This window comes from Leucoraja erinacea, unplaced genomic scaffold (genome assembly GCF_028641065.1).
Source record: "Leucoraja erinacea ecotype New England unplaced genomic scaffold, Leri_hhj_1 Leri_441S, whole genome shotgun sequence".
Classification (NCBI taxonomy): Eukaryota; Metazoa; Chordata; class Chondrichthyes; order Rajiformes; family Rajidae; genus Leucoraja; species Leucoraja erinaceus.
In genome coordinates, this window is record NW_026576342.1 from 1 (window position 1) to 18347 (window position 18347).

At 54.5% G+C, this 18347-nt stretch overlaps 1 protein-coding gene across 1 annotated transcript; it reads left to right on the forward strand.

Annotated features, from left to right (window-relative positions):
* Window positions 1-773: 773 nt before the first annotated feature.
* Window positions 774-17966, forward strand: LOC129693834 (leucine-rich repeat-containing protein 23-like). Its single transcript, XM_055630581.1, has 9 exons — window positions 774-1116; window positions 1456-1554; window positions 3123-3232; window positions 5090-5343; window positions 7553-7683; window positions 9680-9816; window positions 10465-10541; window positions 13660-13811; window positions 16983-17966. Exons 2-9 carry the CDS (start codon window positions 1462-1464, stop codon window positions 17022-17024), a joined length of 996 nt encoding a protein of 331 aa, XP_055486556.1. The 5' UTR covers window positions 774-1116; window positions 1456-1461; the 3' UTR covers window positions 17025-17966.
* The last annotated feature ends 381 nt before the right edge of the window (window positions 17967-18347 follow it).

Sequence of the window (18347 nt, forward strand, 5' to 3'; positions counted from 1 at the left end):
CTCTGACCAATCAGAGTGCTGGCCGGCAGCGATAGCCCGACCACCGCTGTCAGGCATCCGGGGCGACCAATCACCGCGGCGAAGAGCGGCCGGTGTCATGTCCTCGTAGTGACGGACACAATCTTCGACCAATAGGAGCGTGGTCCTGCCCATCCTTTGACGAATTCCTGTGTGACGCAACATCGATGCCAACCAATCACCACGGTTGAAAGGGAAATATCCCGCCCCTCGCCCTGATTGACGGGGCGCTGACCAATCCTCGCACAGGGGGCCGGGACTGCGGGGTGTCCTGTTGCCCCTGGCAACCAAAGATCTTAGCTGGCAACCGGCTGAGTTGAGTCTGGTTTCATTGAGGTTAAGTTCGTGTAGTTTAGTTTGTCTCGTTTAGTATTAGTTTGTGTTCAGTTCAGTTTAATTGGGATTAAATTATGGAATTGAATGGAATATTTTATAGTCTCATGTGACAAGTCACAGTGAAATTCTTCGCTTGCGTTACCCGACGTTTGCCAACAGTCACCACATCAAGGGCGCTGACACAGTTACAAAGTTACCCCGCTGCCTCCCCCTTTGTTCTTCTCCTGCCCCCACCTCACCCCTCACAGTGGTTCCCGCTTCCTCACCGAGGCTTCACAGCTGCCGCCAAGAAGAGGTCCCTCCGCCGAGGCTCCACCGCCAAGGCTCCATCGCCGAGGCTCCACCGCCACCAAGAGGCTCCACCGCCACCAAGAAGCTCCACCACCGAGGCTCCTCCGCCGAGGCTCCACAGCCACCAAGGGGCCCCACCGCCACCAATAGGCTCCACCGCCACCAAGAGGCCCCACCGCCACCAAGAGGTCCCTCCGCCACCAAGGGGCCCCACCGCCACCAAGAGGCCCCACCGCCACCAAGAGGTCCCTCCGCCAAGGCACCACTGCCGAGGCTCCACCGCCACCAAGAGGCCCCACCGCCACTAAGAGGCTCCACTGCCGAGGCTCCACCGCCACCAAGAGGCCCCACCGCCACTAAGAGGCTCCACTGCCGAGGCTCCACCGCCACCAAGAGGCCCACTGCTGCCACCGCCGAGGCTCCACCACCGCAACCAGGGCCACAAAGCCAAGGCCAAGTTTCAGCGCCGAGGTTTAGTTGTGTTCAATTTAATTTAGTTTAATCATATTAAGTTTAGCTTAGTTTAGTTTGGTTTTAGTTTGAGTTATTTGAGGGGAGAGGGTGGGGGGAGAGAGAACGGGATCGAGGACAGAGGGAGGGAAGGAGATGGAAGTCAGAGGGAGGGAGAATGGGGTGGAGGGAGGGATGGTGAGGGAGACAGAGAAAAAGAAGGAAGGGAAAGACTGAGGGAGGAAAACAGTGAGGCGGGGAAAGAGGGAGGGGAAGAGAAAGGGAAAGAGGGGAAGCGAGAAAAGAGATACTAACTGAGATTTCTACCCCTTTCCCCCCCCCCCCCCCCCCCTTCCCCAGTGAGGGATGTCAGAGACGGAGACTGATGCGGAGAGGGAGGCGGGATCTCCGATTGAAGATGAAGTGCAGGAGGAAGAGGATGAAGAAAAAGAGGAACAGGTACTCCCGCTCTCCCTCTCTCTCCCCCTCTCTCCTCTTCCCTCTCCCCTCCCCCCTTTTCTCCCTCTCCTCCCCTCTCTGTCCTCCCCCCATTTCTCCCCTCCTTCCCCCTCTCACTCCTCCCCCCACTCTCTCCCCCCCCCTCTCCCCCCTCCCTTCCCCCTCTCCTCCTCTCCCCAAACTCTCTCTCCCCTCTCCCCCTCCTCCCTCTCCCCCCTCTTCTCCCCCTTGTCCCCCTCCTCCCTCCTCCCCCTCCTCCCTCCCCCTCTTCCCCCCACCGTCCCTCTCCTCTCCCCCCTCTCCTCTCCCCCCTTCCCATCCCCCTCTCTCCCCGTCCCCCCCTCTCTCCCCCACCCCCTCTTCCCCCCCACCGCCCCTCTCCTCTCCCCCCTCCCCCCCCTCCCCCCCCTCCCCTCCCCATCCCCCCTCTCTCACCCCCCCCCTCCCCCTCTCCCCCCCTCCCCCTCAAGCCAGCATCGCCATTCAATGTGATCATGGCTGATCATCCACAATCAGTACCCCGTTCCTGCCTTCTCCCCCTAACCCCAGATTCCGCTATCTTCAAGAGCCCTCTCTGGCTCTCCCTTGAAAGTTTCAGACTCACAGACTCAAAACTCTCTGTGTGAAAAAGTGTTTACCCATCTCCGTTCTAAATGGCTTACCCCTTTTTCTAAAACTGTGGCCCCTGGTTCTGGACTCCCCCAACATCGGGAACATGTTTCTTGCCTCCAGCGTGTCCAAACCCTTAATAATCATCTGTCTCATTAAGTATCCCTCTCATCCTCCTAAATTCCAGAATATTTAAGCCTAGCCGCTCCATTCTCTCAGCATATGACAGTCCCGCCATCCCGGGAATTAACCTTGCGAACCTACGCTGCACTCCCTCAATAGCAGGAATGTCCTTCCTCAAATTTGGAGACCAAAACTGCACACAATACTCCTGGTGTGGTGTCACTGGGGCCCTGCAACAGCACAAGGACCTCTTTGCTCTTATACTCAACTCATCTTGTTATGAAGGCCAACATGCCAATCACTTTCTTCACTGCCTGCTGTACCTGCATGCTTACTTGCATTGACTGGTGACGACAGAAACTGTACCACAGTGACTGACTGAAGTAGCCAATTCTGCAACCATCGACCGTCAACTGTCACTGACCGACCGGAAAGACGTGATATGGAAGATGGCCGGACACGAGGAAGATTGACTGGTGAATAAGGACCCCCAGTCCCATTGGACTTCCCATTTTCCCAACTTGATACCATTTAGATAATAATCTTCCTTGCTGTTTTTGCTACCAAAGTGGTAACCCCCCTCCCTCCCCCCCCCCCCGTCCCCCACTCTCCATCTCCCTCTCCTCCCCCTCTCTCTCTCCTCCCTCCCCCCTCCCTATCTCTCCCTCTCCCCTCTTCACCCTCTCACCCCTCTCTCCCTCTCCGTCCCTCTCTCCCCCCCCCCCCTCCCGCCCCTCTCCTTATCACCCTTCCCACCCCTTCCACACCCCACCTCTCCCTCCTCTCCCATCAGGCTCCCATCTTAACCTCCTCTCTCCTTCACTCTCTCCGTTTAGCCTGAACCGAAGCCTCTAACGACAGAAATCCTGGCGGAGTCGTTATCCCTTCTGTGCAAAACTGGAAACTCTCTGTCTCACGCCTACGTCCGCGTCGATCTGCGCGATCGGTGTGTGCTCGCCGGAGAGGAGGGAGAGCCGCACTGGAGGGGAGAGAGGGGAAGGGAGTGGGAGAGGGAGGGAGAGGGAGGGAGTGGGAGGAGGCAGTGGGAGGGGGGGGAGGAGGGAGAACAATGGGTGGATGAGGTTTCAGTTCTGGACCCTTCAGACTGAAAGTATAGTTTATGGTGGACAAAAAAGCTGGAGAAACTCAGCGCTTTGTCACTGGCTGAGGTTCTCCAACTTTTTGGTCCACCTTTGATTTTTCTAGCATCTACAGTTCTTTCTTAAACATTAGTTTAGTTTATTGCCACGTGTGCCGAGGTACAGTGAAAATATTTTTGTCGCCTGCTAACCAGTCAGCGGATGTTTAGCACGATTACATGATTACAATCAAACTAAAGCTGGACTCAAACTAATACTTAACTGAACTAACTGAGGGCTGGCACAGTGGCGCAGCGGAAGGGTTGAGACCAGAGACGCGGGTTTAATCCTGACGCTTACTGGGTGTTTGTGTGTTCTCAGATTCAGATTAAATCTTTATTGTCATTGTGCAGTGTACAGTACATAGACAACGAAATGCAGTTCGCATCTCATCCAGAAGAGCGAACATAGAATAATGGAACAGTAAATATATATATATATGTACAAACAGTAGTAGTAGTGCAATTTTTCTGGGGGAAGGAGTGTCGGGGGGGTGACTTTCACCATGGTGATTTATAGTGTAACAGCCGTAGGGAAGCAGCTGTTCCTGAACCTGCTGGTCCGACAACGGAGAGACCTGTAGCGCCTCCCGGATGGGAGGAGGGTAAACAGTCTGTGGCTGGGGTGAGAGCAGTCCTTGACGATGCCCTTCGCAGACATCGCTTGCTTTGGACAGACTCAATGGAGTAACAACTCCCCATGACCGCGTGGGTTGTCCCCAGGTGCTCCGGTTTCCTCCCAACATCCAAAGACGTGCAGGTTTGTAGTTTCAGTGGCTTTGGTAAAGATTGTAAATGGTTCCCATGTGTGTGTAGAATTGAGTTGGTGTGCGGGGATCGCTGGTTGGCACGAACATGGTGGGCCGAAGGGCCTGTATCCGCACTGTATCTCTAAAACCCAACCTAAAACTAAACAGGACTAAAACTCAGCTCAACTAAACTAAAGATAGGCACAAAGTGAGAAAAAACCTTTTCTCCCAGAGAGTTGTGAATTTGTGGAATTCCCTGCCACAGAGGGCAGTGGAGGCCAAGTCACTTGATGGATTTAAGAGAGAGTTAGATAGAGCTCTAGGGGGCTAGTGGGGTCAAGGGATATGGGGAGAAGGCAGGCACGGGTTATTGATAGGGGACGATCAGTCATGATCACAATGAATGGTGGTGCTGGCTCGAAGGGCCGAATGGCCTCCTCCTGCACCTATTTTCTATGTGTCTATGTTTCTAAAGTTGGAATAATTCAGCATCTCTGGAGAACACGGATAGGTGACATTTCGGGTCAGGATCCTTCTTCAGACTGAAAGTAATGGTGGGCGGGGGTAAGAACCAAAAGTAAACTAAATCTGTCTCTCTCTCTCTCTCTCTCTCTCCCTCTTCCCGTCTGTCTCTCTCTGCCTCCCCCTCTGCCCCCTGTCCCCCACCCCCCCCCTTCCCTCTGTCACCCACCTCCATCCCCCCTGCTGCCCCCCCCCTCTGCCTCGTTCCTGCCTTTCTCTCTCCCCCCTTACCTCCACCCCTCTCCCCCTCCCCCTCCATTCCCCCCCCCACTCTCCCCCCCTCCCCCCCCACCCACTCTCCCCCCCACTCTCCCCCACTACCCACCTTCCCCCCCTACTGCCCCTCCACCTCCCCCCCCCCCCCCCCCCCCCCCCCCCTCTCCCCCACACACAGTGAACTAACTGACATCAACGCTCTGCGTCCATTTGTCCACCTGCGTTACGTGGATATCTCTGGGAACATGATCCAGGATATCTCTCCGTTGGCCAACCTGAGCCAGCTGCTGTGGGTGTCTGCAGAAGGGAACAACCTCTCCAGCGCCCAAGTGGAGGAGCTGCCCTTCCTTCAGGTGGCCAACTTCGCCCGCAACTCTATCCGGGACACGGAGGGAATCTTCCACCCACTGCTGGAGACTATCAATCTGAACCGTGAGGCCCCGTCATACTCCCCACCCTCCCTCCCCATCACCTTCCTCTCCTCCATCCCTCCCCATCACCTTCCTCTCCTCCATCCCTCCTTCCCTCCCTCCGTGTGATCCTTCATCCCTCGATTCCTCTCTTCCTCACTCCATCAAACCCCCCCTCTCCTCTCTCCATGCTCCCCGTCCCATCCCCGTGAGTGTGAGAGACTGGATGGTGCAGAGTGCATGTGTGCACTCACTCTGAGTGCACTTCACTCTGTGCATGTGTGCATGCATATGCGCATTTTGTTTGTGCAGTGTGTGTGCATGCATGCGCACATGTTTGTTTATGCAGTATGTGTGTGTGTGTGTATGCATGTATGCGCACATAATTGTTTGTGTCATGTGTGTGTGCATGCGCATGTGTGTGCATGTATGCGCACATATTTGTTTGTGCGGTGTGTGTCTGCATGCGCACATGTTTGTTTGTGCCCTGTGTGTGTGCATGTATGCGCACATATTTGTTTGTGCAGTGTGTGTGGATGCATGTGCACATGTTTGTGCAGTGTGTGTGCATGCATGTGCACGTTTGTTTGTGCAGTGTGTGTGTGCACGAGTGTGTCGTCTTCTTGCGTATGGCGTGCACAGCCTAAAGCTGTAGGACAACTTGTTCTATTTGATCTTATTGATTGTGCACACCAGATTGATTGCATTTGTCGAAACAGACCACGTGAAGGTTACAATCTCCCACCCCCACAAGTGTGTGAATAAGTGTGCGTGTGAGTGCACGTTTGTATGGGTGTGCATGTGTGTGTGCAATGCATGCGTGTGCATTGCTTGCATGCACGTCCGCGTGCATGCATTTCCTGTGTGTACGTTGGCGTGCGTGCGAGTGTGCGCATGTGTGAGCGGGATGTCCATCCGTGTTTGCGTGTGCTTGCATGCCCACATACGCGTATGTACATGGCTGTTTGTGTGTGCATGTGTGCACATGCATGCAAGTTTGCATTTTGTGTGTGTGCGTTGTGTGTGAGTGAGCTTACGTGTGGGTGTGTGTGCAAGTGTTTGTGCGTATGCATGCTGCTATGCGTGCATGTGTCACGTTTGTGCATGCATGTGTGTTACGTGTGTCATGGATGCATGCATCAGTGTTTGTCCATGTCCGTCGTGTTCTGTGTCCGGCGCTGTGCAGGTGCATGCATCCATGTTTGTGCGTGCGCATGCATGTGTGTGTATGTGCATGCCTGCGAGTGTACTCAGGTGTGTGTGTGCATGCACATGAATGTGTGTGCATGTGCTTGTGAGTGTGGTCTAGTGTGCGCGCATATACGTATTTGTGTGCGCATGCCTATGTGTGCTAAGGGTACATGCGTGTGTGCATGGGGTGCGCATCCATGTTTGTACATGCGCATGCATGCGTCCGTTTCTGCATGCATATGCCTGCCCGTGCATTTGGGTGTGCCGTGCGTTCGCATGTTTGTGCACACCTGTGTGTGTGTGCATGTGTGCGTGCATGCATACATATGCGTGTAAGTGCACAAATGTATGTGCGTGTGTGTACCTGCAGGTGCATGTTTGTATGTATGTGCATTGCATGCGTGTGCTTGCATGTGTGCATGAGTGTCCGTGCCCGTCTTTGTGCGTGTGCATGCATCCGTGTTTGTGCATGTGCACGCATGCGTGATTGAGTGTGCGTGTCTGTTAGTGTACTCGGGTGTGTGGGCATGCATGAGAATGTGTGTGCTTGAGTGCATGTGTTTGTGTGTGTGCTAGTGTGTGGACACACGTGTATTTGTGTGCGCATGTCCATTGCATATGTGTGCGCCTGTGTGCATCTGCACGTGTGCGAGCCGGTGCATGCTTGTGTGCGCTTGCATTGTGTGCCTGTGCATGCATGCCTGCATGTGTGTGTTCGGTGTGCGGCCATGTTTGGGCATGCGTATGCTTGCATGTTTGTGTGTGTATGCGACTGCTCAAGTGTGTGTGCTCGTGTGTACGTGCAAGTGAATATGTGTGCTTGTCTGCATGCATGTGCAGTGTGCTTGTGCATGTGTGCATGCCTGTGTGTGCACGTGTGTGTGTGTGTCTGAGCATGCATGTGTGCCTGCTTGTGTTTGCAATCATGTGGACGTGTGCTTGTGTGTGACTTTCTCTTCCCTCTAACTGGCGTTTGACCATTTCCTTCCCCCTTCCCCCCCCCCCCCCCCCCCCCCCCCCCCCCCCCCCCACACACACAGATAATCAGATTCATGAGGTTACTGGATTGGATCCCATCAAGCTGTCCCGCCTCCACACGCTGGAACTGCGAGGCAACCTGTTAGAATCCACTCGTGGGATTATCTTGCCAAACCTGCACCACTTGTACCTGGTGAGTTGGGAGACTGTAGTCACGGAGTGTTACAGGCCCTTCAGCCCAACTTGCGCACATCGGCCAGCTACACTAGTCCCACCTGCCTGCCCTCAACCCTCCAAACTTGTCCTTCCATGTACCTGTCTAACTGTTTCTTAAACGTTGGGATAGTCCCAGCCTCAGCGACCTCTTCTGGCAGCTCGTTCCATTCATCCACTATCCTTTATGTGAAAAAGTTATGTCAGTTTCCTATTAAATCTTTTCCCCTTCACCTTAAACCTATGTCCTCTGGTCCTCGATTCATCCACACTGGGCAAGAGACTCTGTGCATCTACCTGATCTGTGGCTCCCGGGGATGTTGGTCTGTGAGTGTGGAGCTCCCTGGAAGTGGACACACGCACGCTCTGCTCCCCTTCATCAGTCGGGGCAGTGAGTACAAGAGTCCTAGAGTCATCCAGCACGGAAACAGGCCCTTCAGCCCGACTTGCCCACGCCCACCATCACACCCGCCTTCCATCCTGACCACGGCTGCTGTCTGTACGGAGTTTGCACGTCCTCCCCGTGTCCGGCGTGGTTTTTCTCCGGGCGCTCAGGTTTCCTCCCGCACTGCACAAAGACGTGCAGGTTTGTAGGTTAATTGGCTTGGTGTAAATGTAAATTGTCCCCAGTGTGTGTAGGACAGTGTTAGTGTGCGGGGCGATCACTGGTCAGCAGGGACTGGGTGGGCCGAAGGGCCTGTTTCTGCACTGTGTCTCTGAAGCTAAACTCAACTAAACTAAAGGAACACAAAAAAGCTGGAGAAACTCAGTGGGTGCAGCAGCATCTATGGAGCTAAGGAAATAGGCAACGTTTCGGGCCGAAACCCTTCTTCAGACTGATCGGGGGTGGGGGGGCGGGGAGAAGAAAGGAAAAAGGAGGAGGAGCCTGAAGGCTGAGAGATGGGAGGAGACAGCAGGGGGACTGAGGAAGGGGAGCATACAGCAAGGGCTAACAAAATTGGGAGAATTCAATGTTCATGCCCGCAGGATGCAGACTCCCCAAGCGGAATATGAGGCGCTGTTCCTCCAATTTCGCTGTGGCCATGGAGGAGACCCAGGACAGAGAGGTCGGATATGGAGTGGGAGGGGGAGTTGAAGTGTTGAGCCACCGGGAGGTCAGGTTGGTTATTGCGGACCGAGCGGAGGTGTTCGGCGAAACGATCGCCCAACCTCCGCTTGGTCTCACCGATATAGATCTGCTGACATCTAGAACAGCGGATGCAGTAGATGAGGTTGGAGGAGATGCAGGTAAACCTCTGTCGCACCTGGAACGACTGCTTGGGTCCTTGAATGGTGTCGAGGGGGAGGTAAAGGGACAAGTGTTGCATTTCTAGCGGTTGCAACGGAAAGTGCCCGGGGAGGGAGTGGTACGGGAGGGAAGGGAAGAATTGACAAGGTCTTTGTGGAAGGCAGATATGGGGGGAGATGGGAAGATGTGGCGAGTGGTGTGGTCACGTTGGAGGTGGCGAAACTGACGGAGGATTACTTGTTGTATGTGACGACTGGTGGGGTGAAAGGTGAGGACTATGGGGACTCTGCCCTTGTCGGTGGGGGGATGGGGAGATAGAGCAGTGTTGCGGGGTATGGAAGAGACCCTGGTGCGAGCCTCATCTATGGTGGAGGAGGGGAACCCCCGTTCCCTGAAGAATGAGGACATTTGAGATGCCCTGGTGTGGAACGCCTCATCCTGCGGCGTAGACGGAGGAATTGGGAGTAGGGGATGGAGTACTTACAGGAAGCAGGGTGGGAAGAAGTGTAGTCCAGATAGCCATGGGAGTCAGTAGGTTTATAGTGGATGACGGTCAGAAGTCTATCACCTGTAATGATAGGAACAAAAAGCTGGAGTAACTCAGCGGGTCAGGCAGCATCTCTGGAGAACATAGACAGGTGGCATGTCAGGTTGGGACCCTTCTTCAGACTGACAGTAGCGGTTTAGTTAAACAAAACTGAACGAAACTAAACTTCTGTCTCCACAGGCGGCCAACACCATCAGCCGATTGGAAGACTTAGACACCCTCACGAGTCTCCAGACTCTTCACTTGCGAGAAAATCACATCGAAACCCTACGGGGCTTCAGCCCAACAATGGTGGCTCTGCAGTATATCAACCTCAGGTACGGGGGAGAGGATGAGAGGGAGGGGGAGAGAGAGGGAGGAGGGGGGGAAAGAGAGAAAGGGGAGGAGGAGAGAGGCGAAGGGGGTGAGACGGGGGGGGGGGGGAGAAGGAGAGGTGGGAGAGTGCGGGAGGGGGGAAAAGGGGAGGGAGAGTGATTTCCTTTGTATAGTTGAATAACTAGACATTCCCGCCACAACGCCCTCCTGACAACCTTTCCCCTGTGTCTCCCCTACTCATTCCCCCCCCCTCTCTCACCCCTCTCTCTCTTCCCCATCCTCTCTCCCTCCCTCTCTCTCCCCTTCTCCTCTCTCTCCCTCTCCCTCTCTCTCCCACCCTCTCTTTCTCCCTCATCTCTATTCCCCCTCTCCCTGTTCCTCTTTCTCCCTCCCTCGCTCCCTCTTCCCCTTTTCCCTGTCCCTCCCTCTCCCTCTCATTCTCCCTCTACCTCCGTCTCCCCCCCCTCTCCCTCCGTCTCCCCCCCTCTCCCTCCATCTCCCCCCCTCCCTCCATCTCTCCCTCTCTCTCCCTCCGTCTCCCCTCCTCTCTCTCTCTCTCTCTCCCCGCCCCTCTCTCTCTGTCTCCCTCCCTCTCTCTCTCTCTCTCTCTCTCTCTCCCTCACAACCCCCTCTATCTCTATCTCTCCCAGGAGTAACCTAATTGTCGAAATCAGTGAATTGAAACACCTCGAATGTGTGCCTAATCTTCGAGCGTTAGTCCTTGCAGGTGAGAAAGAGAGGGGAAGAGAGAGATGGAGGGGTGGAGGGAGAGAAGTAGAGAGAGGGAGAGGGGGGGGAGAGTGTTTATTTCACTTGAAGGTGGTTTAGTGCAGTGTGGTTTATTTTCCTTTGGTTTACTTTAACATAGAAACATAGAAAATATGTGCAGGAGGAGGCCATTCGGCCCTTCGAGCCAGCACCGCCATTCATTGTCATCATGGCTGATTGTCCCCTATCAATAACCCGTGCCTGCCTTCTCCCCATATCCCTTGACTCCACTAGCCCCTAGAGCTCTATCTAACTCTCTCTTAAATCCATCCAGTGACTTGGCCTCCACTGCCCTCTGTGGCAGGGAATTCCATAAATTCACAACTCTCTCTGGGTGAAAATGTTTTTTTCTCACCTCAGTCTTAAATGGCCTCCCCTTTATTCTAAGACTGTGGCCCCTGGTTCTGGACTCGCCCAACACTGGGAACATTTTTCCTGCATCTAGCATGTCCAGTCCTTTTATAATTTTACATGTTTCTATAAGACCCCATCCCCTCATCCTTCTAAACTCCAGTGAATACAAGCCTAGTCTTTTCAATCTTTCCTCATATGACAGTCCCGCCATCCCAGGGATCAATCTCGTGAACCTACGCTGCACTGCCTCAATCACAAGGATGTCCTTCCTCAAATTAGGAGACTAAAACTGTACACAATACTTTAGTGTAACAGTTTAGTTTAGTTTTGTGCACTTTAGCTTCTTGGTTTAGTTTCCTTTATTATTGATTAGTTTACATGAATGTAGTTTGTTTGACATTTATATAGTTGAGTTATTGTGAATGTAAAGTAGTCTAGTTCACTACAGTTTAGTGTCTTTCATTTACTTTCATATTGTTTCCTGTAGTTGAGTGCAGTTTAGTTTCGTGTATAGTTTGACACAGTACACTGTAGTTTAGTTGATATAGTGAACTGTTGTATGTAGTTTTGTTTATTTGAGCTTAGTTGAGTTCACTGTAGTTTCTTTCTTGTAGTTTAGTGCCGTTTGATTCTGTCTAATTTGATTTAGTTGAGATTTATTGTGTACAGTTTTGGTCCCCCAATTTTAGGAAGGACATCCTTGTGATTGAGGCAGTGCAGCGTAGGTTCACGAGATTGATCCCTGGGATGGCGGGACTGTCGTATGAGGAAAGATTGAAAAGACTAGGCTTGTATTCACTGGGGTTTAGAAGGATGAGGGGGCTCTTATAGAAACATATACAATTATAAAAGGACTGGACAAGCTAGATGCAGGAAAAATGTTCCCAATGTTGGGCGAGTCCAGAACCAGGGGCCACGCAGCCGCGTTGAGGCCGTATGCAGCGTCTTGATGGCCTACGCCTAGCGTGTGGCGTTGCGCGATGACATCACCGCCCGACGCCATGCGACGTCCAAATTCAGTCGGCCCGCCTCCTGCCCAGCTGATTGGTGAGTATGATGTCGGGACCAGCCCCGCACAACTCCATATGCCTCCGTGGTTCGACTTTGGACCGGCCCCGCGAGGCCGTATGCCTCAAGCCACCAAGTTTGGTCACGCTAGACGCATGCAGTCGCATGCTGGCGGGACAGGCCCTTAACTCAATGGGTCAGGCAGCATCCCTGGAGAGAAGGAAAGCTAGTATAGGTTTATGTAGTTTGGTTTACTTTTATCTAGTTTAGTTTAGCGTGCTGTTTAGTTTAGCGCAGTTTACTTTATAGTGTCATGTAGTTTATATTGGGTCCAATGAGGCCGCAAAGACCATCAATCACCTTATCAACTAGTTCAACGTTATCCCACTTTCTCATACACTCCCCTCTCCCTCCCCCCCTCCTCCCTCTCTCCCCCCTCTCCCTCTCTCTCCCTCTCTTCCCCCCCCCCCTCTCCTCTCTCCCCCTCTCTCTCCCCCCCTCTCTCTCCCCCTCTCTCTCCCCCTCCCCCCTCTCTCCCCCTCTCTCCCCCCTCTCTTCCCAGCTCTCCCCTCTCTCTCCCCCCCTCTCTCTCCCCCCCCCTCCCCTCTCTCTCCCCCCCTCTCTCCCTCCCTCTCTCTCCCTCCCTCTCTCTCCCCCCCCCCTCTCTCTCCCCCCCTCTCCCCCCCCTCTCCCCCCCTCCCCCCCCCTCCCCCCCTCTCCCCCCCTCTCTCTCCCTCTCTCTATTCCCCTCTCTCCCCCCCTCTCTCCCCCTCCCTCTCCCCCCCTCCCCCCCTCTCTCCCCCCTCTCTCCTCCCCCCTCTCTCCTCTCCCCCCCCCTCCCCCTCCCTCTCCCCTCCCCCCCCCTCTCTCCCCCTCTCTCTCCCCCTCTCTCCCCCCCTCTCCTCCCCCTCTCTCCCCCTCTCTCTCCCCCCCCTCTCTCTCCCCCCCTCTCTCTCCCCCCTCTCTCTCCCCTCTCTCTCCCTCTCTCCCCCTCTCCCCCTCTCTCTCTCCCCCCCTCTCTCCCCCTCTCTCTCCCCTCCCCTCTCTCCTCCCCTCCCTCTCTCTCCCCCCTCTCTCTCTCCCCCTCTCTCCCCCCCTCTCTCTCTCTCTCTCCCCCTCTCCCCCTCTCTCTCTCCCCCCCTCTCTCTCTCCCCCTCTCTCTCCCCCCTCTCTCCCTCTCTCTCTCCCTCTCCCTCTCCCTCTCCCCCCCCCCCTCTCCCTCCCCCTCTCTCCCCCCCCCTCCCCCCCCCTCTCCCCCCCTCTCCCCTCTCCCCCCCCCTCCCTCTCTCCCCCCCCCCTCTCCCCCCCTCTCTCTCCCCCCCCCTCTCCCCCTCCCCCCTCTCTCCCCCCTCTCTCTCCCCCCTCTCTCCCCCCCCTCCCCCTCTCTCCCCCTCTCCCTCTCTCCCCCCCCCCTCCCTCTCTCTCCCCATCCCCCCTCATTGCCCCTCCCTCTCCTTCCCCCCTACAGACTCCCCCTCCCCTCTCTCCCCCTCCCTCTCTCTCCCTCCCCTCTCTCCCTCCCCTCCCTCTCCTCCCCCCTCCCTTCCCTCTCCCCTCCTCTCTCTCTCCCCTCTCCCCCTCTCTCCCTCCCCCCCTCTCTCTCCCCCCCTCCCCCCTCCCTCCTCTCTCCCCCCCCCCCCCTCTCTCCCCCCCCCCCCTCCCTCGCCCTCTTCCCTCGCCCTCTTTCCCCCACTCACTCTCCCTCTGCCCCACAGATAACCCGTGTAGTGAGGAAGACTCCCACCGCCTTGAGGCTCTCCTCGCCGTCCCTGGACTGGAGAGACTGGACAAGGACAATTTTGGGATTGACGACAGGGCGGAGGCAGCCAGCACCAGGAAGCAGAGGGAAGAAGAGGCGGCGGAGAAGGTGAGAAATGATGACCCGGGCTTGTCCCTGTGAGCCCCGACCCACTCCTGAGCTGTCCCTGGCTCTGCTAGGCCCACAATCCAGGCCAAGATCTCCTCGTAGGACCACGGGGGATAGAAGAGACCTTGATGGCATCGAGCACAAGTGCAGCGGCTCCCTCCTCTCCAGTCTGGTGTATTTTCTGTTTGTTTTCATCTGTGTTTTCACATCTGTGTGAAGCAGACTATGTGCATAGTCGACAAAACTTAAATCGACATGGGATTACGCAGCACTCTAGCCATCACAAGTCACAACATAGAAGAGGACATGACTAGACCACAGGAGTCGCCGTGGATTGCGAGTTGGACCGGCAGGTGACGCAGACGGCGAAGAGAGAGGAAGCAGGAGCGAGGACGCCAGTCAGGGTTACTGGCGAGGCTGGGGAAACAACCCACACACACCTCCACTTCCGAGTATCTGCCTTAAAAACGCCCAATCTGTCACGCATACAATGGATGAATTGGAGCTGCTGATTTTTACAATATTTACAATATATATTAATGATCTGGATGAGGGAATTGAATGCAACATCTCCAAGTTTGCAGATGACACAAAGCTGGGGGGCAGTGTTAGATGTGAGGAGGATGCTAGGAGGCTGCAAGGTGACTTGGTTAGGCTGGGTGAGTGGGCAAATGCATGGCAGATGCAGTATAATGTGGATAAATGTGAGGTTATCCACTTTGGTGGCAAGAACAGGAAAGTAGATTATTATCTGAATGGTGGCCGATTAGGAAAAAGGGAGATGCAACGAGAGTACACCAGTCATTGAAAGTAGGCATGCAGGTGCAGCAGGCAGTGAAGAACGAGTCGGCATACAGGGACGAGATACAGCGACTGTCAGAGTGGTGTTCAGTATATAACCTGACACTGAACACAAAGACAACGGAGCTAATACTGGACTTCAGGAGGAAACGGGATGCAGACCCGGCCCCATTCTGCATCAATGGGAGCACGTGTGGAAAGGGTGCAGACTTTCAAATTCCTAGGAGCTCCCATATGTCTCCTAGGAATACAGCCATGATCATATTGAATGGCGGTGCAGGCTCCAAGGGCCGAATGGCCTCTACTCCTGCACCTATTTTCTATGTTTCTATATCCGAGGACCTCTCCTGATCTGCCACAACCACTGCAACCATCAACAGAGCACAACAGAGACTCCACTTCCTGAGAGAGCTCAGGGGGCACAACACCAGGATGGAGGTGCTGGTGGCCTTCTACCGGGCGACCATTGAGAGTCTACGGACGTATTGCATGTCAGTGTGGTATGCAGGCTGCTCTGCTGCAGATAAGAAAGCGCTCCAGACAGTGTTACCCTCTGGCAGGCATTACCGCTCAGCCAAAACACGCACCTCCAGACTCAGAGACAGTTTCTTCCCCAAAGCAATCTTCACACTCAATGAAAAAACACTGAGTATTATTCATGCTGCATTCTTCCATGCTGCTACTCACCTTACACTTCATTATCACCATGTGCAACACTGATTACTTACTTCTCTTGATATCTAATTTTTAATATTTTTTTGAAATTGTGTCCTGTGTTTTTATATTTGTATATTATGCACCAATGGAGTGGTAATAATAATTTTGTTGTATGCAGTGCTTACAACGACAAATAAAGGCATTTCATTTTTAAGTCTGGGCCTTTCCTGAGACTAGGCCTACAACCCAGGCTGGGGTTTTGCTGCAGCTAGGCCCCAAAGCAAGACTGGGCCTTCCTTGAGACTAGGCCTACAACGCAGGCTGGGGTTTTGGGGTTTTGCTGCAGCTAGGCCCCAAAGCAAGACTGGGCCTTTCCTGAGACTAGGCCTACAACGCAGGCTGGGGTTTTGCTGCAGCTAGGCCCCAAAGCAAGACTGGGCCTTCCTTGAGACTAGGCCTACAACGCAGGCTGGGGTTTTGCTGCAGCTAGGCCCCAAAGCAAGACAGGGCCTTTCCTGAGACTAGGCCGGGATTGATGCGTGGGTCTTTCCTTGCTGCCAGGCAAGAGCGGAACTCGCTATCAAAACAAGGGACGGGGTACACAGTTTTTTGCCAGCCACGCACGCATGTGCACACACTCACACACACAACCCCGCGAGGCTTCGGAGGCTCAATCCAGCACTAAATGCAGCTCAACTCTGCCTGTCTCACCGGGTTAACTACAGCCCTGACTGGGCTGACGGGACACCAGCGCTGCTTCGCCACGCTGGCCATATTTCCCACAAGTGGTAAATATGGGCGATTGTTTAGCCGAACACCTCCGCTCGGTCCGCAAGAACCTACCTGACCTCCCGGTGGCTCAGCATTTCAGCTCCCCCTCCCATTCCCCGTCCGACCACTCTGTCCTGTGTCTCCTCCATGGCCAGAGTGAGCAACACCGGATGTTGAAGGAACAGCACCTCATATTCCGCTTGGGGAGTCTGCATCCTGCGGGCATGAACATTGAATTCTCCCAATTTTGTTAGCTCTTGCTGTCTCCTCCCATCCCCCAGCCCTCGGGCTCCTCCTCCTTTTTCCTTTCTTCTCCCCGCCACCCCCTCCATCAGTCTGAAGAAGGGTTTCGGCCCGAAACGTTGCCTATTTCCTTCGCTCCATAGATGCTGCTGCACCCGCTGAGTTTCTCCAGCATTTTTGTGTACCTTCGATTTTCCAGCATCTGCAGTTCCTTCTTAAACACCTCCCACAAGTCCAGGCAGGTTCACCTGGCTGAACAGGCAGAGTTGAGCTGGGTTTAGTGCTGTTTCTCTACGCTGGCTGTGGGCATGGGGGTACAGCTCATGTCTGACTACCAACCTCTCTGGCCACCCGTCGGTGGGTGGGTGGGGGGGGGGGGGGGGGCACTCGGGACAACGTCGGAGACCCAGCCGGGATCGACCCTGCCTTGCGGATGAGGCGCAGGTCTGTGCCACTTCTCCCTCCTCCAATCCTCGCGCCCTCGATCATCAGTCCCACCCCCACTGCCTCGCGGAAAGCGGAGATTTTAAAATCGGGATCACAAAAACTTGGGGGGGATGTCCCCCACCTCTCAAAACATGGGGGGGACGTGTCCCCTCTCCCCCCCCCCCCCCCCCCCCAGGTTCTCCGCCCCTGCTGCCAGGCATGGGCTGAGGGGTGTAACTCTTGGTGACAGTCAATCTCTCTCTCCCCATGCAGGCCGCCAAAGACCAGGACATTGAGGGGATGGACAAGACCTGAGGGCCCTCGAGGGGCCTGAGCGACGAAGCAAGGCTGGAAGGGGTAGTGAGGGCCTTTCATGTGGCCTGAGGGGGTTGTGAGGGGCCGGAAGCCCTTTCCAGGAGTCTGAGGAAGGAATGAGGGGCACAAGGGAGGGGAGTCAGAGGTGAGTGAGAGGGAGTGAGGAGGGGAGAGAGTGAGGGGCCCCCCATCACTCCTCACCCCTCTCCCTTCCTCACTCCCCCTACCTCCTCACTCCCTCCCATCTCCTCTCCACACTCCCCCATTCTTCTCTCCTTTCCCTCCTTTGTTCAGTTTACTTTAATTTAGTGTGGGTTAGATTAGTTTAGCAGTGGTTTAGTTTAGCTCCTCCCTCCCTCCTCTCCTCCTCTCCTCCTCTCCCTCATTACATTCCTCCCTCCCTCCCATTTGTCTCTAAACTCAATGGAACTCTATTCCCAGCTTCCTCTGCATTCACTGCATTTACTTAAAAATTATTGTCTAATTCTATAAAGTCAGTAAAATGAAATGTGTGTCGAGTGTTAGATGATGTTTAACGATGTGGAATATCTGATTGAAAGGGAGCTCGGTGTACAAGGGTTGGACACGCACATACACACACACACACACACGTACACATGCGTGCACACAGACAAACACGCACACAAACGTGCACACACGTGCACACACACACACACACGTGCATACAGATGTACACATGCACACAAACACACACATACGTACAGACACACATGCGTGCACAAACACATAAACACGCACACACACACGTACACATGCGTGCACACAGACATACACGCACACAAACGCGCACACATACATGCACACACATACACACACACATGTACACATGCACACAAACGCACACATACGTACAGATACACACACATGCGTGCACAAACACATAAACACGCACGTACACAAGCGTGCACACAGACATACACGCACACAAACGCGTGCACACATACATGCACACACACACATGCATGCACACAGATGTTCACATGCACACAAACGCACACACGTACACACACACACACACACACGTACACTGACTGCCTACCCTGACTAACTGCTCACGGCATGCACCAGGCACGTGCCCTGAGGTTAGTCAGGGTAGGCAGTCAGTATCTTTGGTCATTCGGCTTTTTTAATAAATTCTTGAAAACCCGCATACGCAGATTGTTCTCTCCTCTGTGAGCTGTCAGTCGGCTTTTAAAACAAACTTGCGCTGTGCATGCGCCGTGAGCTGCTGCAGCACATGCACGCAGTCCATGGTGTAAAGGCAGAATTCCAGCTGCCTTTATAGACCGTTGCCACTGACAG